This window comes from Parasteatoda tepidariorum, chromosome 7 (assembly GCF_043381705.1).
Source record: "Parasteatoda tepidariorum isolate YZ-2023 chromosome 7, CAS_Ptep_4.0, whole genome shotgun sequence".
In the NCBI taxonomy this organism is placed as follows: Eukaryota; Metazoa; Arthropoda; class Arachnida; order Araneae; family Theridiidae; genus Parasteatoda; species Parasteatoda tepidariorum.
This window is the reverse complement of record NC_092210.1, coordinates 85,476,850-85,502,715: the sequence shown is the minus strand read 5'-3', so window position 1 is coordinate 85,502,715 and position 25,866 is coordinate 85,476,850. Positions and strand designations below refer to the sequence as shown.

At 27.6% G+C, this 25,866-nt stretch overlaps 1 protein-coding gene across 1 annotated transcript in view; it reads left to right on the top strand.

The window, feature by feature from the left end:
- LOC107449487 (nephrin) overlaps positions 1 to 25,866 on the top strand; it is an 89,766-nt gene that overhangs the window by 25,375 nt on the left and 38,525 nt on the right. The window contains exon 2 of the mRNA XM_071183835.1: positions 9,137 to 9,475. Coding sequence (XP_071039936.1) covers positions 9,137 to 9,475 — 339 coding nt within the window. The remainder of the gene's footprint in view (positions 1 to 9,136; positions 9,476 to 25,866) is intronic.

Below are 25,866 nucleotides of genomic sequence, written 5' to 3'. Positions count from 1 at the left end.
TATATATATATTATCTTTTCTTATAAGTAACTTCTAATTTTGAATCAGTTCACTTTATTAAACATTAAATTGCTTGTCAATATTTATTACTGTGTAGAAATCTAAAAAAATAAAAATTTGTCAAAATTTACATTTAACTTTGCTATCATTAAGGTAGCAACTATAATACATTAAAAATATTGTATTTATTTCTCAGATCTTAAGTAACATATCATTTTTATAGAAACTGGCATCTGATTACCCAGCGAATTTAAGTGGGTATAACAAATTATTAAAGATAAGCTCTCAAATCGAGGTAAGCGGGGATCATGAAGTTATAAAATCTCTCTTAATAGTTACGAACTAAGTCTAAATTTTATTTTTAATATGGAAAAAGATTTCAATAAACATAATAATATTAAATCAATAAAAGATTTTGTTTTCTCCCTTAAAAATAATGATGTGTATAAACTTCAAAGTCTTATTATTAACTTTTCTTTCATTAATTTACTTTAAAATTCCTTGTTTCGATCCTGTAAAGCTAAAATGAGTAAAGTTTCTCCTAACAAAAAGAAAAATTTAGATAATTTATATTTTGTTATTGACTTTCAAAATCCTATTTCCGCTAAGATCAAATTTTATAATATTTTTGAAAATTTTAAAAATTATTCCCATGAAAAGATTTTAACATAATTAAAAGCTTTAAATATAATAAATATCTTGGTAGAACTATATTTAATTATATTGATAATAGCACATATTTAGGGAGGATTAATGTATCCATTTATGAATGTCACTCTGAAGTAGAGAAATAACTTGATTTTGTTGATAAACATCATTGGCATATTATTACTGATAATTTAAGTATTATAGAAAGATTAGAGCTTTGGAATTTAATGAGAAAAGGCACAACATTAGACCAATTTGCCATACATCAATTAATGAAATTCTAAAATACTTTTTCAATGATCACAATAATTGTTGTTGCTGTTGTTCAGACAGGATCCAGTAGGTTGTTGACCCTCAAAAACTCGATTACAAGAAGTGGAGAAGCTTATAAGTCCTCCTTGGAAAGGCCCAAGCAGTAGAGGATATGTTCGGCTGAGGCCTGCTGGGCTTCACATTTGGAGCAGTCTGCATAAGTCTTTCTTCCTTTAAAGTACGAGTGTCCACTTACCAATCTGGAGATTGCTGTTTGAGATGCTCTATCACCTATATGGACAAGTGAAGAGCCCGGTTCCTTGACCAATGATGTGAGGATAGTTGTTGTTTTGAGATATAAAATAGATTCTCTTCACCTTTAAGTATGTTAAAAGATTGGAAATGGGGCGTTTATTATTACTTTAAAAAACTTTGTTTTTAATAATAAGGAAAATCTAAATATCAGTAAAAATTCATCACATTTTTCTAAAATTGCTCAATCAATTTAGCAACTACAACAAAATTTTGCACTTACCCTCTTAGATAAAGCTAACAATAATTATGCAATCTTCTGTAAAAAAATTTAAGGTGAAAATTTAAATACGGAATTAAGAAATAATAATAATTTTAAGCTCAGTAATTTAAATAGTAATATTGTCATTAAAAAATTTTTAGCTTTATGCAAGAGGTTAAAAATTAAATTTATCAATATACAATTTCCTTACTTATTTAACAGTCCTATATTTCATAAAACTCCTAGAAAATTTAAAGCAAACACATGTGGGTCTAATACTTACCTAACTAAACATGGCACCATTTTCTCTAAATACTTAAATAAAATTATTAACAATAACATTAAAGAAGGTTTTTCTTATAATATCACTAATAATCATTCGATTTTAGAATTTATTAAACATAATAAAATTAATTCTATTGCGACCTTTGATTCCCAGGATCTTTTCAATAGCATTCCCCTTTCTAAACTGTAAGATGCCCTTTTGATTTAATATTATAATTTTAAAAATATCCTTAATTGCTATTTTGATTGTTGGGAAATACTAATCAATTTTTGTCTCTTTAATAATCATCTTTACAGTGGAAAAATTTTTTTTTTCCAAAAATTGATGGAATACCACAAGAATCTAATATATCATCTTTCTTCGCTAACTTAGTTTTGCATTATTATGAAAAAAATATACTCTTAATATTAATTTTTTTTTAGATTTATTGATGATTTAATTATCTTTAACTTTCAAAATTACAACATTTTATTAAATAATATTTTCCCCGAAGAATTAATCTTTCTTCGTAATCATTATGATAATATTAATTTCAATTTCTTTGATTTGGGTATTATGAACGAAGAAAATATCTGCTTTGTTGATTTATACGATAAAAGAAATTATTTTAATTTCAATAAAAATAAAAGAATTACTTGGGATTCTAATGTTTCTAGGAACATCTATTTAAATACCATTTTTAATGAAATGAATAGAATTAAAGGAGTATGCAGTAATATTTATTTATCCAGGAAACAAATAGACAAAATCTGTCTAAATTTGATAAAAAAACAATATTATGAAAAAAGTTATACTCTTAATATTAAATGTGCTTTTAGACTTATGGATGATTTTATTATCTTTAATTTTCCAGATTATACAATTTTATTAAATAATATTTACCCCGAGAAATCAATCCTGCTTTGTAATCATGATGATAATATTAAATTTAATTTTTTGGATTTGGGTATTGTAAAAGAAGAAAATAATTGCTATGATTTAAACGAAACAAGAAAATATTTCAATTTTATTAAAAATGAACTAATTACTTTTCATTTTAATGTTTATACAAACATCTATTTAAATACTATTTCGAATCAAATGAATAGATTTAAAAGAATATGTAATAATGTTTATTAATCCAAAAACAATTGGACAAACTCCTTTAAAATTTGATAACAATTAAAGAATACCCAACTAAAGTAATTAAATCCTATGTAAATCATTGAGCAAATTGTATGTTATTGTAAACAAATTTGCCAAAAACTTCTTTGTTAATTTATATAATTTTTACCATGTGTAAATCCATGGCTAAAAATATGTGTAAAAAGGAAATTCCTGTTTCTTTCTCTCTCTCTCGGTTTTTTTCTTAAATAAGAGTTATTTTTCTAAAATCATTAAAATTGTATAATTAAATATCAGCCTTATTAATTATAAACTGCGTAAAATTATCCAGTTTAGTATTACCTTTTGCGCATCCATTTTCGGGCCTATCCTTGGTAACTAACAGATCAAACGCGCTTCAGCCGAGCAGTAAGAACTCACTATAAAACAAAATCGCACTATTTATGCTTTTACCTCGATCGAAAATATTTTAAAACATTCTTGAGAATTTTTCCGTTCATTTAAGTTCATTTGAATTCGCTACTCACTTTATAGATTTCGTTTTATGCTTTGTTCTGGTTTTTTTTTCCATTACCGTTCATATTCTATTTTTTCTTTACGTTTGTTTTCTGTTTTTTCGTGATATTTATTATTGTACGTGATTCTATTTTGTTTCAAAAAGACGTTTTTGTTCGCTACTCATGCTAGGGTACTGATATATTTTGCTTCGGCTATGTAGATACAATATTAGAAAGCACTCCTCTTCGCGGATATAATCGTCTGAGCTGATGAAAAGATTATATCTTTTTTTCGGATTATTATTATTTTTTTCAATTGGTTGGTTCAAATTGGTTTGAAATAATATTCCATGAATGGTTTTAGCTTAATAAATGTGCGGTTTGTGTCATTTATTTTTATTATTTTTTTTTTTTTGCATGATTTTGCACTTGAGGAAAAATGTTCGTATTGTAGAGTAATGAAATCTCTTGCAAAAACAAAAATAATAATTCTGGTTTATAAAGCAAAATATACGGCATTTGAACTATTCAAAAGTAAATGTAAACGAATAAACTGCTTTTTTTTCAAGCTCTAAGGTACCGTGATAAAATTAAAAGATTTTACCACATTTACCGAATTTTTTGATACTTTTAAAGTTATATTTTATTTTTTATTTTGCGAAAATCATTACCAAGGACGTCTGTGATAATTGGAGAATTTTTTGGTGTTCCAATGAAGTAAGAAACATGATAAATATTACCATACTTCAGTTGTTTTAACAATGCTTTATTTCAGTATAGCGTTGAGCATTACCGTTCTATTGCTTATTTACTTTTTCACTCCGTATACGAAGGATGGGTTTGCAGCTAGTTATAAAAAGCTTGAAAACTTCAAGGAACTTTTATTGCCTTCTTTTGACATTTTATCATTTAAAAAAATGCACCATTAAATTAAACTTTGTAATAAATAATATATTATAAAATGACATACATATTATAACGAATACTCTTAATGTCGGTTTAAAATAAGGAATGTATCAAGAAAAGTATTATGAAGCTTTTTCAAACGTTAAATAAAATCTTACAAGCTCGAAAAAATGCATATTTTTAATTAATTTAATTTAATTAATTTTTTTTAATTAATTAAATTTTCAGGGTCATAAATGTAGAAAATTAAATCACGCAGTTAGTAGAAAATGCAAACTAAGAATAATAATTTTAAATACACAGTACTGCAGTTTTATTTTAAGAAGAGGAATTTGTTTTTTTAAGAATTATCGCAAAGAATATCTTTGTCTTAAAAAAATTGCACACCTATTTCTGAATTAAATATTGAAAGCCATCACTATCCAACATATCACAAGTTGTTTAGTAAAAATATGTTATTCAAAGCGGTATCATATCATTTTTTAATGAAAAACGTGAATGATTATATTTTAGGAGTAAAATAATCTTAAAAAATTTGCACGTACTTACTGTTTACACTTTCGAAGTCTTCCAAGGAACTTTTAATCTCAACCTTAGATTAATTTATCAATGTCAGCAGTATCTGAAATTAAATTCTGTTTGTTTCTTTCAAGATCGCAAGCAGTTGGAATTATAGAGCTATTTCAGCTCAGGTTGTCAACGCTAATGGAACTTGATGGGGACTCGCGTGCTTATAAACAGTGCTTGAAATGCAGTTGACGGTGAGACCTGATTACCCTTAATTTTGCTTATGTGAGAGGGAAATGTCCGCGAGGCTTCATATAAGATGAGCTCGGAGTAAATTACCTTCTTAATTACTGACAAAATAGTGTTGGGCTTACACTCGTATCCCAGAACAAAATTTTGAACAATGACAGGCTGAGAACAACATTCCGTAGTTTTATTTGTCTCTTTTTTGAACAGAGTTTTTTGATTTTCTTCTATTTTATTTTGATAGACTCAGAAACCAAATTATTAAAAAAAAGTATTAACTACTAGACATGTATAAATCAAATCTTGCATAAATGAATAGACAAATTAAATCTATTTCAATCCTTTTTGATAGAATTTCTAACATTAAAAATATAACTCGCATTTTTAAATTTTTTTAGTGTGTTAAAGATACAAGTATAAACTTTCCAGGAATCAGTTTTAGAAAGTTCTAAAATATTTGAAACTCATTTTAACTTGAGCATTTTAAAAGCGATGAAAAAAGGGATACACAAATGCTTTCTAATACAATATATAGGTTGTAGTTGTTGACGTATGCCTGTTCCAGCAGAAGGGGGTGCGATTGTTCTTGTTTTCCAGTGCCGTCATCTATGGCCAAGAATTCGACTTCTGCCACACCATACGTTGCACCCGTTTATTGGGCGGACCCATTCATACTTCCACTCATTCATCCACAGATCGTAATTTTGACCTGAATCAGAGAACGATCGATCTCCAATCCAGTACCCCCAGAGGTATTGATTTGTTATGGGAACAAGGAGGACTTTTGCGACTCGTCAGATTTAACGCGCATCAGTCACTTTACTACTGGTCTTCGGCCAGTGGGGTTTCGAACACACGAACTCTCGGATATGGGCCCAGTGCCCTACCGACCAGCCTATCCCGGTCCTACAATATATATTTAATCAATGACTGAAGTCCGCAGTCGTTTATCATTTATTTAAGCAATATTTATATTTTGTTAGTTCAATTTATCAAAAAAAATCAGAAACTTTGAATCAAACAATGTGTTCACTCTAAAATAACAATTATAATCAACCAAAAGAAAAGGGGAAATACGACCTTCCTTATTTTTAACGAGATTATGAGGTTCCTTCTCGCTAAGATTGCAGACCCCGTAAATGCGTCTCATTCAACATGGTTACGTAACCATTTCCCTCAAAAACACTTAAAATTTTTATGTTAAGGTACACAATTTTTATATACGTAAGAACCTATATATACCTTTTATATACCTAAGAATATGTTACGGTACACAATTTTTATATACGTAAGAATATTTAGTTAAGGCTCTAATTGTAAAGAAGTAGACGATTTTATAGAATTGAAAATAAACAATTGTACTTGAAGATATATTACCTTTCGAATACAGATTGTGAGACTCAATAAGAAGAAATGAGTAAAAAGTAATTTTATTCATTAAAGAGACTTATAACAATCCAAATAGGGATAGGATTTTACCACTAATTATTAAGTTTTTTTGTTTTGTTTTGTTTTGTTTTTTTTTAAATTTTACTATGTCAGATAAGATTTATATCTGGCAACATCTGATCTCTCTCTCTCTCTCTTGACACGTTTGTCCGACATCTACTCGAGCGTGAGCTCATGAAAAAAGATAATAATGATCTCGTAAAAAATTGAATTTTTTTAAAACGATGGATAAATAATCAATATTTAAAGCAATAAAAGCTGAAAAAAAGCATTTAAATCGGCTATAACTTTCGAACAAATAGGAATTTCGAAAAAGAAAACTCATTTTGTTAAAAATATGATACAAAATGGTCCTAATCAGTACGCCGAATTTCAACTCACTCTACTTGGATTTCAGCGGACAGTAGCCAACATGTCTTTTTTTTAACTACAAGTTTAATAGTTAATAATTCTAGAACTAATTATCGAATCTGATTTATTATTATCCTAATTTTTTACTTTTTTCTACATACATTTGTAATTTCAAGTTTTTTAGTCTTGTGGCTTTTAACAGTAAAGCAAAATGTAACGTAAAGCAAAAAGAATGAGAAAAAAAAACTCGCATAAAAGCACTTAAAATTGCAATGACTTTCTAAAGAACATAAATATTGGAAAAAACCGTGTTCATTCATAAGTATTCTGACCCTTTCAACGTACCAAATTTCAATTTTGTAGTTGCATTTCGGCGTCCTGTAAAACATTCCATATGATTTATTGAACACATATAAAAGTTAATAATTATCGCACAAATTATTGAATATTGATTATTTTTTAATTTTATCGTGGTTCCTGAACATTTTCTATGCATCTTAGTAATTTAAAATTTCTGTGTCTTATAGTTTTTGCGCAGCAATACAAAATTTAATGCTAGGTTTACCCAAAACAGGGATGGTGTGTCGATGGTTCTTACGATTTTTTAATCTAAAAAAAGAACCCCGCCACTTTTTAAAAAAAAAATACTTTTGATAGACGTGACACTTTTTACGTGACACTTTTTTTATAGTTAGAAATAAATATCTAATATTCAAAATTATATATATGAATTGAAATGTTAATGACAAAGTAAAAATACATGTTATATTACTTTTCTTTTTAAATTTTCAAACTGAAAAATCATACAATTATTTTTTTTTATCTATTTTCATTCACTCTTAGTCCATTAAATTTCGTTCTTTTTCATTCCCTCTTCATTGAAATTCCTTTCTATCCGTTGCATTTCGTTACATTCGTTTTAGAAATAACTCATGTTTAAACATAACATGTCATCTCATGTTTAACATAACTTAACATTTGTTAGTATATGAAATGAATAAAAAAATCTCATATCAGTAAAAAAAGTAAAATAAAAAAATAATGCTTGCATTTATGTCAATAAACAACAAAGTTAAAACAAAAATCGCGGACAGTTGTGTTTTGAGAAGAAAAAGTTATGAGAAAACTCAAAGGAAGTTAAGAGAACGCATCTTTGCTAGCCATGTTAATAAAAACAAAATAAAGAAAATAAATGTCTCAGCAGTTTCTTAAAAACTGAACTTCTTATGAGAAATATTGGATGTAAATAGAGATATATGAGGGTAAGTGTGATATAATGAAACTAGGATAATTAGGTTCCTCAATTTAAAAATGTAAAATGACAATTTTAATTTGCGCGTTGCTAAGTTAAGCGTGCAGTACTAAAATTTTTAAATTTTGTATCATCTGTGAATATTTGATATTCGTTTTTAATCTGACTGACTGGTAAAAACTTTTCAATCCATAGATAGTATATATTATAATTGGCTATTTAGTTTTATTCTTAATATTCTCTGCTGTTTCAATGCTTGTGATTATAGCTATTATAAAAATTAAATTATTGGCACCAAAAATAGTGTTCACTTATTATATTCTATTGAAGTAGTTTGATTAAACCTTACTGCACTACATTTTATCATAAAAATATACTGTTATCATCCTTATTTCTGTTACCATTTTTTTATTTTTAAATTAATTTTTATCCTGAAATATGTTCAATCAGCGTATACAATTAAATAGTTAGTTAAATTTTTTTAAATATTATTAGAAATCAAATTTTCACATTATTACTCAATAATTCATTTAGTTTATACGCTATAAAAGTTTTATAGTTACAAAGAAAAGTATAAGAATTTATTAAATAAATGTTTAGATGGGATAGCAACGGCTACAGAATAAGATCAAAAGATATCCCAGATATATTGCCTGAAACAGTCGAAATCATGAAGCATTTCAATAGTCAAACATTGTTTCCTTTATAATCATAAAAAAGCTCTTTATTTTTAATATATTTTTATTAATAAAAACGTAAAATCGCCTTGAAAGTAAACTTAAAAGTAATCTGGGAAACATAAAATACAAACTAATTTTAAAATGCTTAGATGTAATTGCAACGGCTACAGAATGAAATCAAAAGAAATCCCAGATATATTGCCTGAAACAGTCGAAATCATGAAGCATTTTATTAGTTAACCATTGTTTCCTTTATAATCATAAATAAGCTCTTTATTTATAATATAATTTTTATTACTAAAAGCGTAAAATCGCCTTGAAAATAAACTTAAATAAAAAATACAAACTAAATTTTTTATGTAAAGAAGTCTAATTAAAAGTTCCACTATCTATGATAATACTACATTGAGATAGTAATTGATTTCTTTTTTTTTTCTGCTTCAGATATTCCTCCGATTGTGGAAGCAGTGGTCGGAGGAAAAGCTTTGATCCCCTGTAACGTCTCGTCTCCTCTTGAAGATGATGAGGCAACATTAGTGTTATGGTATAGAGTGGATATGCCTAATCCAATTTATACCTTGGACGTAAGAAATGCAGGCATAAGGAGTGCCAAACATTTTCCATCAACAGAAATAAAAGATAGAGCTAAATTTGATGTGAGTGTACACCCTCCCGTCCTAATACTGACAGACGTAACTCTAAAAGATCAGGCGGATTACCGATGTCGGATTGATCTTAGGAAGTCAAGAACCCTGATTATTCATAGTAGATTACGCATAATAGGTAAGTTTTTTTTTTCCATGGCCAAAGAGTTGTTTTTTTCTATTTCGGCATTAAAACGTTATTGTATTTCTCGTCTTTCTATACATCCAAGAGTCTATTATGAGTGTACTTTTAAATTCGAAATTTAAAAAATAAGGAAAATGCCTTTTGCTTCTTCAGATTTTTTCAAAACTCTTTACTCATGATACTGTTTACTTAGCACTGTTACGGTATCTCGAACAACCGTAATACAAAATATTTAATTCGTAAATACAAAATATTTAAAACGTATTTTATTTTATTTTGTATTTGAGTAGTAAGTTTCATTTTTTACTTTCCTCCTAAATTTGTCTCGTTTTAATCTACTGTTTTTTAGCTTTTGTATTTTAAACTACATTGTATTACATATTTCACTATTTATTCCTGTATTTTTGTATTCTTTTTCTGGACCGGGTTTGCCACGGATTTGCCGGGTGATTACGGAACAATATTACTTCTTAATCCCTTGTTTTACTTCGTAAGAATGGAGAAAATCAGCTGCTAAAAAATTCTATAATTGGCATTCACTCGATAGACTTTATAAATAATGATATTTTAATTTATTTTGCTTTTTAAAAAAATTTCAATGCAGAAAAGTATAGCATATTAATTCAAAAAATGCTCAGAGGTTTTGAGCATTTTTTTTAAAAAACGTAAACTGTGAAAAATACATACATTAATATTCTTTTTTTTGTAATTTGCACCGTATATTTGACGGTATTAAGCTCTTTTGTCGACAAAACGGTTTTTCATTCTAATCTGAAGCGGATAAAAACTTTCAGCTCGAATTCTAGTGTTTGCCATGCAGTTTTGCTTACCGTATGATAACTTAATCTTTTCCCAGATAATTTTTAAAAAAAATTTTATACTTCCTCTTGCTTTTCAGAAATTATAATATGCTTTTGAACATCAATTCAATAAAACTGCAACTCGATTTCATTGTCAAATTAATGCAATATTGAAGTGAAATACCCCCTATGTAAAAGTTACCGTTTTGCAATAGGCTTATCTAAATAGTCTTCCAAACCGATTCTTTTGAACGAAGCAGGATAAGTACAAATGCTAACTTAATTTTTCTGCTTAGAACATTTGTTTTAAAAACTCTTCCCAATTTTATCATTTTCAACTTTCTGTGTGTCAATCAAGATCATAAGAGTAACCCGACTTTTTTATTAGGGTGGGCCACGACAGTTTTAAACGTTTTTACACTTGAATATTATTTCATTATGTAAGAACTCTAATGTAAAGACAGTTTCAGATGGTTCTTCATAATAAAATCTACAGCTGTGGTGGCTGAAGGGAAAACGTATTCGCTTCTCAATTGATGTTAGCTAGGTTCGATTGCCAATGGTGGTTGGTTGATACGAATTCTACTTCCTGCTCGCACCAACCGCAATACAAATAAAATATCCTCAGTGGTAAACGGATCATAGGATCCTTGCTGTCTGGCTAACCATATGAGGTAGGTTTTGTGGTTTTAATCTCCACGTAACGTAAATACGGGTTAATACCATCAAAATGTCCTCCATGAAGGCTAGTTTGCACCAATGCTTGATCCAAAAATTTACTTGTCTTCTACATATTTTTTTTACAAAATTACAAGTCTATGGAGATTAACTTTGATAAGTCGTAAACTCAGAATTGAGTCTGTTGTTCAATGCCAGTTATAAAACGAAAAAAAAAAATATAAAACACTAGAGCCATGGTAGCTCAAAAAAAGCAATGCAGTAATCCATGCTTAATTCCCAGAGATGTTTGGTAGATGCAAATTCTGCTGGTATTAAATATTTATGTCTGTTAGGAGTACAGATATATTCCGTAACTTACACGGCGTTAAATTGTTCCCATACAGTAAAAATCTGTTGTGACTACAAATTTACTTTATAACGTTCATTTAAAAATTTGTCTTGTAAGGTTGATAGCAAGTCTGTCGTAATTTTAACGTTCCATTCGCAATTTTTACGGAGAAAACTTGTTTTTGCATTGTAAGAAAAATTCGTGATTACGGATTTACTTTTTCACATTTGTGGGAAAAAACTCGTTCTTGCTACTGTTTGACTTCTAAAAAGTACTGCTTTGCGCAATCTACCTAGCTGCCAGTTTAAAATCATCTTTTTTTACGCACTTTCCATTTGTTTAATAAAATGTGCTAAATTTCTTTTTGATACCTTCCATGTGTTAGCCTAAGTTCTAGAAATTGGAACAGTGAAAGCTGTTACGTGTGCTGGTAATTGATAGTATGAAGTTGGTGACCCCTTGAAATATTTTAAGTCTTTTTTGACGAAAAAAAAACTGAGAGATTAATATATGTAAATGAAATTACTATTTTAGTTGTAAAACAATAGGTTTTACAAATCAAAAACATTTTATTTAGAAAATAACTTGAATTAAAATAGTTTTTACTAAAAAAAAAATACTTTAGATTTATCACCGAGGGAAACTAAAAAGGACTAAATGTTCACATCACTCAAAGTAGTATGATCGTGTCCAACCCAAGAGAGACGAAATGTTCTTTTCAGCTTCGGTGAATCTTCAGACATTTGGCCTCATTTCCTTTTGTTTAGCCACAGTCTACAACACATGTCTAAGTTGTTACGACCCATTTCTGTCTAAAAGAAAGCTTCTCCTGAGAAGAGGAGGATCTTTCGCGAACCTTTATCAACCAGTAATCTTTCTTCTTTCAGTAACTTTTCTTTCTCTCTTTATCCGGTACAAGACCCCAAGTTATTAAATTTCCACTAAAATTTATTTATTATAAAAATAGAAAACAATTCAATATCATTCAACACAATGTTAAGTTTAACTTAAACAATGTATTTAAGTGTAATAAACAAAACCTACGGAAAGTTAATGCTCTTTATTAAACAAATAAAGCATTCCTATAAAAAATACCGTAATTCATAACTTAAAGACATTTTCAAAATATGCATTTAATACTTTTTTTTAAATTTTTCTGAGAAACGAAACAAAAAATGTAACAAACCAATGCAGAATACTGTATTTTATTAAGCATTGAGAGGCACTTTAGCATTAATAACAGAAATTCGTTTTAAATTGAAATAGCCTAATTTCGATGCAATTTCAACCTCTCATGCATATCAAATTTTACTGAGCATATTACTACTAAGACCAAAATTTTGAATCCAGATTTTTCTTCACTAACATTTAATCACCTACATTACGCGAATTTGGTTTACAACATTTATGTGCATGATGCAATTGCCCAAATGAATTAATGACTTTGCATCGCGTTTAGTTTTGATAGTATGAAATGACCAAAAAAATATTTAAAAAAATTTTGCATTTAGACTGAGTACTTAAATATATTTCACTACTTAATGACCAAATGAATTTTATGAAATGACCAAAAATATATTTAAAGAAATTTTGAATTTAGAATGAGTACTTAAATATATTTCACTACTTAATTGTTGAGATAAATTTTAAAAATAATTATTATAACATACATCACAAGTTCGTATTTAAAATTGTGGTTGCACAATGTGGATTAAATAAAGTGCCTTGATTTTTCAAAATATTACAATTCTGTACATTGATTAAAATAAACTATTCTTTATAATAGTTATAAACATTTGCATGAGGTGTTTTTCTAACTATTCAAAAAAAATCTCTCAGATTTAATGCAGTTTTTAATTAAATTTGTCTTAAATCAGTTTTAATCATTATAACCTCAAAATTTCATGTAATCTTTGTAAGTTTAAAATTTATTTTTAAAACAATTAAACAAACATCACTAACATCACATATATTCTTGAAATGAATCGATGAATTCAGCAAATATAAAACAATTGATGAATCCTCGTATTTCCTTTTATGAAATGTAAAAGTTTCCTGAGCCACTACGACTCATCTGAAAATGCGGACAAAAAATATTACTTTCAAAAACTTAAAATTGATTGAAAAGCGCTATAACTGTTATTTTTTATTTAATTTAATCTTTAATTTAATCTTTAATAATCATTTATCGCTGAGTTAAACTGTACAAAAAAATCACCCGGATCTTAGCGTTTTATAAAAATTTCGATTTCGTGATTTTATGTAAGGAACAAAAATTCTTCTTCTTTTTTATTTATTTATTTATTTTGAAAAATTTGTACAATTTCAATGAATTCTTTCAATAGGTATAATGAATTAAGTTTTAAATTAAAATTTGAAAACATAATAATAGTTAATTTAGTTGCTATTGAGATTAATTCATATTTTCTGTCACGTTCATTAATCTATACTTTATGGCTTCAACTATTTATTTCTTTAACAAAAATGTACTTTAATTTCACTAAATAACAAGGAAACTAAAAACAATTAATGACCCTTTCTAAGTATAGCTGTTTAACCGGTCGAAATGAAGTTTCTTGGCTTAAAGTTATAAAAAATAAGTTCAAGCTTAATGTTATGAAAAATAAGTTCAAATGCATATCTTAAGTCTTTCTTAATAGCATTGTTTGATACACCGAAGCTAATCATCAGATACAAATTTCTTAAAAAGAACCTTGAATTGTTTAAAGCTATACGTTATACATTTGATCCTTAATAGTTATATGTTATAGGTCTCAGAATCAGAATTTTTTCTGTACACTATTGGAATTTTCATTCTAAAATTATGGCAAAATAACCAGCAGCAATCTGACCATATAATTAAACATAAAGTTTACAGTAATTAGCATTTTTTACTTTACGATTTCGAAACCATTTACAAATAAAATGGCTAAAAAATCATGAATACCAAGCTATATGGTTTTGTAACCATGTTCAACTATCATGGTTTCGAAACCGAAAAAAAGAAATTTAACATGACATTGGAGATAGGCTTTTCGTTAGATAATGGTTGAGTTGTGTTTCATCAAATGAATGGTGGAATGTGGTTTAATTAGTTTTGGTTTATCTGGTTGTTTCGCTTATTATAAGAGCTGGAAAGCTTTCTTGCGTTAAGCAACTTTGTCGTGCTCCCTTCTATTTGTGAGTGAGAGGTGCGTAAATAGAAACTCTCTTCTTGAAGTAAAGGAATAAAAAAAATACTATGGCGTCAAAGCTTGGACTCGAATCCCTGTTCTAGTTGGTCAACATAGTGGCTTCATTAGATGGGCCAATATATATATATATATATATATATATTGTCTTTTAAGGTCGTATTTTTTGACACTGAATAGGAAACCGTTACTTAGAGGTGGTCACAAAGGTAAATTTGCAAATTATCAGACGGATAATATCCATTACTAGAGGGCTGCGGCCCCTGCTCGCTTACGCTCGCCAACCCCCAAAAAGTACTANGGAGAAATTTGCTTTCGTGGTGGACTTTTTGATGGAACTAATCCGGATTTGCTTTACATGGAGAGGAAAACCACGAAAACCACCCTTGGTTAGCCTGATGGTAAGGGGACTCTAACCCACGGTCCATCTACCACAAAGCATACTTTTCGTCAGCACTGTGGTAGGTGCAAGCCGAATGCGGAATTCGTATTGACCAACAATCCCTGAGATTCGAACCTGGTTCACCTCATTGGAAGGCGAACTCTCTATCCCCTGAGCCATTATGACTCCAACACACTCAATTAGAGCAAACGTTTGGGGAAAACTTTGAAGCCTTTAAAACAATGAGGAACTTTTTGAATTCCCACCATTGTTGAAAATTTATTGTTTGCACTGTGAAAGAAAGAGAATCAAAATTTCCAAAAATTTTACAGAAATAAATATATTTATTTATCCTTCTTTTGTATCGTAAATAATTTTGCAGGAAGAGTTTAATTTTTTCAATTCAAATTTTTTATATTTATTATAAATTTATTTTTAGTAATTATTTTAAATATGAAGTTGACAGCAAAAAATGTTCCCTTGAGAAACAATCAAGTGGGGTTCTATTGTACAACCTAAGCATATTTTTTGCTGGTTTTGCTTTGCCTTTATCAGCGTTATTGCCCTTATCATTATGTTACAAAAAATTATTAAATTGGGGGATTAACTCTTCCACGAACACCCAAATCAATCAATCTTTTAAATAATGAAATCAGTCTCAAAGTTGAAATAAATTAGTCGAATTCCTTTAGTTATTTTAAGAAATTTAATATTTTCTTAAAAATTGTAAGTAAAAATAAATTTGTATTACTCGGGAAATACTTACACTTAAAACATTTTGTATTTTAATGAAAGTTGTATTTCTGACATCAATTTTCGATTATTCTATTTCTCCTCCCCCCCCCTTTTTTTTTTTCTTCCTTCATATGTCTATAATTTTTCTTGAGAAATTGTGCACATTAAAATATAAATAATAATATTCAACAAACAGTGATATCTTGCATTTTTTTATTTGATCCAAAATAATTTGAACAGTTTCAAGGGGAAAAAACATAATAAATTAAGTTATACTTATTATAATTATTTAGATGATAATTATAAACAAAGCAAGTACTTTTAACAGAATACAGGGTGATACAGCACAGCTGTTAGAAACTTTTGTTATAAGGATTACGCATTTTAATAATTATGTGTTGCGTGACAACTTACGACTTGAAATACCAACATATGCAGCAACATATGACTGGTTGTTTTTGTGCATCTGAACCATTCCTTTCTGTTTCTATATATTTGCATTAATCTAAGAAATCCTAATCTTATGCTATTTTTTATAATAATTATATTATTGTATTATAATAATTATATTATTGTATTATAATAATTATATTATTGTATTATAATGATTATATTGTAATAATTATGTTAATATATTATATTAATCATTTAATTCCATTCTTCCCCATTTCATTGCTTAGAAAAAGCTAATATTTTTGCACTTAACTGATTTGATGACTAATGTTCGATGTCAAGACGAACGCAACTCTCTAGTTTTGTCCTGGAATCAGTAAGCTACTGTGAATTGCCCATTCTAATGTAATTCTCGCTATATGAATTATTATGGAACACAATATAGACATGAAATTAATATAATCTTGTTAAAGAAAAGTATTAGTTCAAATGAGCACGGAACGACATTTTTGCTTGTGAAAGCGGCCCACAAAGGTGCACGATGACATTTCCAGCTATTTGTCGCTATGATATTCTCAATCATTATGATGTACCTTATTTTAATTTTAATTTGTAAAATTATTAAATGAAAAATTACTTGATAAATACAATACTTAAATACCATACTTAAGCAAAATTTGGTCATTTTTTAATTATATACTACATTTATGCATATTTGACTAGATTTAATCCATGCAAATAAAATCAAATATCTCAAAATCCCTTAAAATTGCTACTCTACTTTAACTTGAATAGCTTTTTTTTATGTAAAAATGGATACTTTTTTTCGCCGTCATACGAATATAAGTCTATTTTTTAAACCAATTTTATGATTTCATTTTTAAAAAATTATGCGAAAAAGATAAAGTGTTAAAAAAATTAAAATAAATAAATAACGTGGGAAAAGTTTTATCTAGACCAAGCACTGAAATCTGAATTTAAATAAAAGGAATGAAAGCTTACTTCTACAGTAAAAGAAAGAAAAACTAGAGTTAATAATTAATAATAATAAACACTTTTGTCCAGGAATTAAAATATATAAGGTGTAAAATTATACGTAACTTTTAAACAATGCCTGTCAAAATAACGAAGTGTGTATTTCTTATTTTACTATTCATGCAAATATTATATTCTTTGTATTCATGAATATTATTAATGATAATTTAAGTTCGTAGTGATTTCAATCACTTAACTATGGTTTTGAACACAGTGTTTTATATATATATATATATATATATATATATATGAAAAAAAGAAAAATACAAAATAAAACATTATGAAAAATTTAATAAAACAATAATTAAATAAAAATTGTAAAATTAATGAAGATAAAATTTAATCTCGTCATCTGCCAATCAGAGTATGTTCTAAAAAATAGTGTTTTTTTTTTGTACTAATATAGCTAAAGCAAAATATATCAATACTATAGTGTAAAGAACATCAAAAAAGAAAAAGATAAGAACCTTTCAACATAAATTTATCAAATAAGAATATCACAGAAATTCAAGAAGAAGAAAAACACAAATACGAACATTTTAAGTAAGAAGGGAGAAAGATGTCATTATTTGCAAACAAACTTGCAAAATTCATATTTTCATAAACTAAATTTCAATATTTAAAAATATGAAATTAAACCGTCAATCGAAGGTAGTGGAATATATTTTAAAGTTCAGAACCGTATTTGTTTTTTCCGTTACCTTGAATTCGGATTTACTCAAGTTAAAAAAATATTGTAGGGCATAATTTAAATTTTTATTATTAAAATAAGGTGAAATTTTAAATACAACATTTCAATGTGATTTATTTTAATAGAAGTTAATAAAATTTATTTAATAATATTATTTATTTAAATGAACATTCGAGAAGGTTGATTTGTAATAAAATTTCCAGCTATTTTTAGTAAATTACGGATCCATTTTTAATATTTGGTTACCAAGGATCAGCACAAACAATATTTGCATCTGGCAAAATAAACTACAAATAAAGTTTTTTATATAATTAAACTCCATNTATATATATTTTTAATTAAAACGCTCCATTAACACCAAAGAACTAAAAGAACTCCATTAAAAATCTTGCCAGAATAAAGTGATATTCGACAACGCTTTTTTTTATTTATTTGCTTACAATGGCAAGCCAGGAATAAATATCAAAAAGGGATACAAAGAAAATAGTAAATAGATTATATTTGGATATTATTAAAAGTATTGCCTTAAAAGTTCTCGTGCACGTCAGATGTCTCAATGTCGCCGTAAAGTAATGCATATCGATTCATCGAGTCGATTCGTTGGCTCTGCCGATTTACAGAAAGAGAAGTCAGGATTCTAAAAGATTTTCACGCGATGGAGATGTTCTGTCAAACACTAATGCCCTGTCAGAAGACAAAACTTTGCTTCTGCTTGAATCATTGCTAAAAGATCTTCAGCCCTCCGCCTCTAATTTTATTCCGTCCTGAATTTGTATTTTATTGCCCCCGATCTATTTTTTGCTTGATGCATAACTATATAAAACGTAGAATAACAAGAAATCTCTTTTAATTATAAAATTTCCATAATTTCGGGCACTTTTTTGCAAGACTGCCCGCCTGCTAGTTCTCAAATATGCCACAGTCGTCAGGTATACATTAAGGCACAACTCGGTTCATTTTTAAAAATTAATTCTGCAAATGTCCCCGATTTCTTCTGATGAAGGTGAACTAACCTGACTAGCTAGAACTGCAGCTTAGAAAGATAACTTTATCAAACTCATCATCAAAAAAATCAATAAATGTTTAAAAGCAGAACCGTGGTGGCTGAAAGGATAGAAGGCGTTCAACTCAATAAGGTAAAAGGTCCAAATCCCAGCGTTGATTGGCAGATACAAATTCTGCCCCCGGCTCGCACCGATCACAATATTGATGAAAAATATCCCCAGCGAAAGAGAGATCATGGGTTAGAGACCCCTTGACGTCAGGCTAACAGTGGGAAGTTTTCGTGGACTTCCTCTCCATGTGATACAAATGCGGGTTAGTTTCATCACACTGTCCTCCAGGAAGACAAATTTCTCTCAATACTTGATCCAGAAGTTTCCTTTATTCTGGATTGGTTCAAATTTACAAGGCTGCAGGGCTGTAATTAAGCCGCCTAAAATAAGAATAAGTGCGATGAAACACCTAAACCTGCATTATCCAGATTTTCATTAAAAAAAAATTTCTGTATTAAAATGCAACCACTCAGAATCTGTATACTTCGTGTGAATAGTGTCTGCTGGAGAGTAAAACTTTTAAAAACAATTGTGGAGCTGTTTTTATTATAAAGCTCTTCCGAAAGGCATAAATTAGTTTCAATTTGTACCATATCTAGTTGATTAGCAGATTTTTCTACCTCCTCAATGACATTTAGCAATTCAAGATTCTGCATTTACGATTATCTTAATAATTCTAAAGTAAAAAAATTACTTCATTTTAATAGAAACTATTGAATCAAAATAAGATTGCTATAATTTAAAAAACATAAAATAAATAATATCAATAAATACATTTTCCTGCTATTCATTTTTATGCCATGAACAAGTAGTTAAAGAGTAGTTAAATCTATTTCTGAAACGAAAAACTGTATACGTTTCGCTTTAATTTGTTCTCTTTGTTTTAATATAGAACAGTTCAAACAGGCCATGTTTTTACCAAATTGTTATTTCTTCACTCCTCCAAATATAGAAAGACTCACAACAAGTAAAAGTGCATAAAACAATATTTTGTTAATTAATTTCATAGTACAATATAACGGTTGTAGCATAAGTATTGACAAAAGAAAGAAGATTTTTTAAGAAAAAAGGCCAGTATTATCTTGACATAATTAATTGGATACTTGCCAGCAACGTCGATGCGTCGAGCAACGAGTATGGATACTAATTGTCTGCTGAAACGTTGTTTTTTTCCAATCCTATTTCGACTAAGACTTGTCCATCAACTATGAACTATCTAACGTGACTCATTCTATATTCATTCACAAAGAAAATTTTGGTTTATGCAGCAAAGTTGCCTGACTCACAAAACAAAAGTTATCGCAGTTGGATAAAAATACCTACACAAATTACAAATCTGGGTTAAATCAAGAAAAATTATATTTTAATAAATTCTATAAGCGATACGGCGTTGTATATATATTAATATTGGTTAAAATCCTAATTTAGGGGGGAGAATCAGTACTCAAGCCAGCGTGTCCAATTATAACTAATTTTCCGTTGTATTTTTGTATGAAAGATATGTTATTATTTTAATAGAGTTTTAAGCACCAATTCCGTATTTATTTTCGTATATAACCTAATAAGAAATTTTCTGACTCCCTGAAATATTTTTGTTAAAATTTTTAATGGAAATTTTCTTACAACATTTCTAAAAGCTTTTCAAAAAATATAAAGCATGTATGTTGCAAAAAATGAAGCAGAAAAGGAACCATCTTGAATAACTTTTGATGTAATGATCGGATCTTCACGTTCTAGGACTCAATCTGAATGGTTTCAGGTGGTGACCTCGAATATACTAGTTAATTAGTGCAGTCGACATTTTAAGTTACGAAATCAGGCACAACAACGTACTTTGTCTTAATAAAAACATACCTATTTTTTTAAACTTATTCAGATTATTGAGCCTTAAAATATAAAAATATAGGGTGTATTCGCAATCTGGAAATATGCTTCCCATGGATTGGTTGGATGTGATCCAAAGTTTAGACCTCATAGTGCTAATTTTACTACTTGCGTAAAGCGCCATTTCTCGTGAACTTTTCAAGAAATTTAAAAATTTTCGGTGCACATCTATAAAATCCATTTATCCAAAGATAATTCCAAGCAAGAAATAAGCTTTAGTAAATATTTTAAATTTTTTGTAATAATGACCGAAAAAAAATTTGAAATGTAAGGTACAACATTTTTTTACATGATTTTAGAGTGTGTAATTTTACATGGTAAAACACAAAATTTGTGGGAAATCAATTAAATAGTTCCTGAGATATTGAATTTCAATAAAATCATTTATTAAAATTCGATTTTTCAGGAATTATTCAACAGATTTCGCTAAAGTTTTGTATTTTGCCATGTAAAATTACATACATGACCTAAAAACCTTACAGTTAAAAATATTTTTCGACAATAATTTAATAAAATAATAAACATTTAGTAAAATTTACTTTTTTCATGAAATTATATTTGGATAAACAAATTTTAGAATTGCGTGTAAAAAGTTTTCAATTCGCTTAAAAAGTTCTCGAGGAATGGCGAAATACGCAAAAAGTAAAATTAATATTAAGGAGTTCAAATTTTGGCTCGCTCTACTGACCAAGCTATGGCGACATATTATCCAAATTACCCCCTATATTTTGTGGGTCAGATATCCAAATACATCAAAAAAACAGTTTAGTTTATTCAGAAAAAACATGTTTTTCTTTCTGATTTCATGACCTATTATCGTCTGCTCTAATTAGTCTATTTTAGATCTACCCCTCGAACCTTTAAGATTGGGTCCTAAAACCTGAAGATCCAATTATTAGATCAAAAGTTATTCAAGGTAGTGCGTTTTTAATTTTTAATTTATTTATTTTCTTTGCACATTGTTGTACATTCTGTGGTTTTCGGTACTACTCTGGTTCGGTGGGCTGGTGAAAACAATGTTTCACAGTACCCAACATTAGAAAATTTGGCTATTTTCCTATTACAATAATACCAATAGCACATACTACAATAATTAATTAAGCTAAAATGCCATCAATAATAGTTAGAAGATTTATTTTTGGTCTCCGAAACATAATAGCATCCACATTTCTGTGATAATAAATAGAAAACGGTCAAAAAATAAAATAAGCCATTCAAACAAAAATATTAGTTTAATTTGATTAAAAGTTAACGAGTTCAGTATCCTCATTCAACATAAGTGCATTGTAAAAACTGTGGTTTAATATATCTTCGTATTTGGTGTTGAATTACCCAAAAAATTGTGTGAAAAAATATAATTTTTGAAATTATCACCTAATCAAGAGTACTACTTATGCTCTATGTATTTTACTTCTTGAAAAGAGTACGCGGAAAACACATACGTACTCATTTGTGTTTTATTTGGTTTATATAGTGTTATCCATGAATAACTTATTTATTGGGTTAAAACAGGTTATTTATAAAAATTCCTTTCATTAGAGTTTTTCCTTCGTAAATCATTAAATTTAAATAGAAAAACATACGTAAATTAACGATTTCTCAAAGTTTTAAAATTAAAATAAATATCTAATATATCTTTTGTTTTTGAATAGTGGAAAAAAATATATTTTCCCTACAAATAATCAGATAAGTAATGAAATCATGTTTGTAAAGAATATAAAGAAATTTTTACCAAAATAATTAGTTTCACCATTGTTTTGAGCAAAAGACAGAACAAAAATATTTATAATTGAATAAATTTTGAGACATAAGAAAGCAATTTGAATAGAATAGAGGATGTTTTTTTTATTAAAAAAACCTTGAAGTTATCACTTTTCAAACCATCAATGTTCTTTATAAAAGATTCCATCACCATGATCGAATCATCAATCTATAAAACAAGAATACATTGTTTTCTTAATGCTTAAAAGGATTAGTGCAAATAGAAAAATATTTTTATTCAAGGCAATTTTTAAGAAAACAGTAATTTTCATTATTTTCTTCGGGTAAAAACGCAAACAAATAAAGCTATTATATTTACATATACATTAAATTTGTGATAAGCATTCAAAGACTTTAAAGTTTCAGAGAAAATCCTTTATATTGTTATTGTTTGTTCTTTGTTTGTTTAATTGTTTCTTTGAAATTATATTAATAATAGGTACCAATCATTGTTTCATTCTAAAGGAAATTATTTTTGGATAATCAAAATTCAATGATTATGGAAGGCATTTCTATAGATTTCAATTTACAATAAATTTTTGGCATCAATTAAAAAAATAATATGTTTCCTTTACGAAACTTAAAATGTAAATGTACTTAAATCTTTGCTTGCTAATTTAAAAAAGCTAGTTTATTCTATAAATGACAAATAAAAAAGCTCTAATAAAAATTAATTTATTAAAATAAATATTTATACTAATAAAAATTTATGAATTATTTTACACACGGTTTATAAGCTCTATTTTTTGATAATTAATTCATTATATTATTTCATAGTTATTTGCCTATTGAATGGCCTTTTTAAAAGCAATGAGAAAATTGCTTGCTTCACTTCAAAAATTAGAATTGTTTTATCATTTAAAATATTATTGTTTTGAGCTTCACATTTATTTAGTGTCACATAAAAGTTTCGTACTGAAAGAAATATATCTCTTGTATTTTTATGCATGCCTACTTCAAAAGCTTAAATGCTTAATTTATTTCAAGCATCATAATTGTCCTTTTTATGTAATCAGTTCTTTTTATCAATTATAATATAAAATATTCATTTATCATTCATAAAATACCTTTCTTTGCAATGAACGATTATAAAATCAGATTTAATTACAGTATTTTATTACTATTTTGACCTACAATGTCTAATTTAAAGGGAATATTCAGAAAAAAATATTCTTTTATCGTTTAAACACTTTAAAGTTAAATAATTAAAAAAAACGTAATTAATGTTTTTCATGTACAGGAATAAATGTATCTAAAAAATTTATTGAAAAAAAAAAGAAATAGAGAAGTGGGTGGGATTTATTAAAAAAATGGGAAAAGGTTTGATGTCATAAATTACCATTTTCAAAAAAGGAAAGAAAATGACGGTAAAATTACAAACTTTTAAATAAGTAATTTTGCAGCTTTTTAGTAATACAGAAAAGCTTACAGTCCTTGTATGTATGTACTAATTTATAAAAACAAGACTTTCTGTATTAAATAAAGCATTTTGGTATATATATGGAAAGATAATTTTCTTTTTGGAGTCATCATTCTTTTTTTTAAAGATAAATCTATTAATTTTCTCCGTGTTTTACGTCACGACGTCTGTTGTTCAATGTATTATATATGATTAATTGTGTGGAAATATATATTATTTATGCCAGACTCTTATCTTGTTGTTCGTGAATTCTTTCTTCAATAAAAATTTGATTAGTAGTAATCCATTTATTATCGTAAAGCAAACATACTACATTACAAAAAAACGTCCAATTCCATTCAACTTAATACCAGAAGCAAACATTATTTCGGAAAAAAACAATAATTTCATTCTTTTTAAATTTTTCTAAAGTAATTATTTTTGTTTATCAATTCACAGTAATCAAAGTCTAAGTTTTTTCTGGTTTTTTTTTATTTTTAAAACTGAAATATTGGAAGTGTTATTTAAATAAATTTCTTACAAAATTGTACTTATTCTTCTTCTAAGTTAACACTGAGTTTTCCATATGAATTTCATTTATGTATTTTAATTTTTAAACATGCTAAGGTTCATTAATTAATTTTGTTATTGTTTTTTTTTATATTCATGAAAAATTAACCAAGCCATAAACTCTCTTACGAATGCCATTCTCTATTTAGAGAAAGATGCATATTTCTTTTCATTTTGTCAATAACAGAATTTGGTCGTGCAATGTGCATATATTTTAAACTCCCTTCCCAAACGTATTCTTTACTTCCGCAGATAGAAATCCAGATAGAAATCTACGAATGCAGATAGAAATCTACAAAAAATTTATATTTTATTTCTGAATTAATGAAAATAAAGAACGTCCTGAGGGATGTGAAGAATAAAATAGTCTGCTGCAATAAATTTGGCTAAAACGGAAATAAGCTATTCAAGCGAAATCAAGCACTAGAAAGTAACATGAATGATCTATTTCATAATACACCTACGTAGACATCCAATAAATAAAATATTTTTACCTTTTTTGACAAATAAACTAGCTTCTGATACTTCAATGATTCTGGATATTATCTTGGTGTTTCTTAAAAAATAAAAGGTGTTTATAGTGATTCAGTTAATTTCAAAGTGCGTTGACATAAAATTTTTGCAGAATAATACTTATGTAGAATTTATTTATATCTTCATATTAGAATATCAGCCTATGGGGGATGATGTAACAATGATATTGTCTTAGCTATTATTTTTATTAGGATAAAATTTTATTGTTTTTGAATAAAAAGGAGTAATAGGATAAAATTAAGCAAGATATCAAAGTATTTCATGATAATTGTCCTAGGTTTTTAGGCTTATAATTGTTTCTTTCAGCCGTGTAAAGCGTATTAAGTTTATTTCCATAAAATATGGATGCTAAGTTAACTTAAATATATTTGAGTTAATTCATTCCTCACTGAGATAAAACTTCTAATAACATTACTGTACTGTATGGTAATGACATTTCTGAAAGAAAAAAAATGGTATTTAAACCAATCGTTTGGTAATTTTTCCGTTTATATGGTAACGCATAACCTTGAAATTTTGATTCATGATAAAATTATCACATTTACTAAAGTTTATCACCGATAATAAATCCATATTTTATAGTTAATTTTACCAAACTCATTGCCAAAACACTTTGGTTTAAATTACCAAGCTTTTTGGTGTTCCTATACAACCAACAAGGTAAATTTAATCATTTTCCGGTAGTTTTGACAATACTTTTTTTCTCAGTGTTGAAACTAGAAAAAATTTCTGAAATTTTGAAGGAAACAGTTTAGACTTACTTAATGAGGAATTAGACAACTCGAGAATATTTTTTCATAAAAGTTAAAGATGAAACTCATAAGAATAACAAATATGGAAAGATAAAACGCAATTTTTGTGTGTTGTATAAACGCTAAAATACGTTTTTTTAATAAAGTGGTTTTCTGTTTCTTTTAATTTACTTAAATAATTTTATAGAAATCAA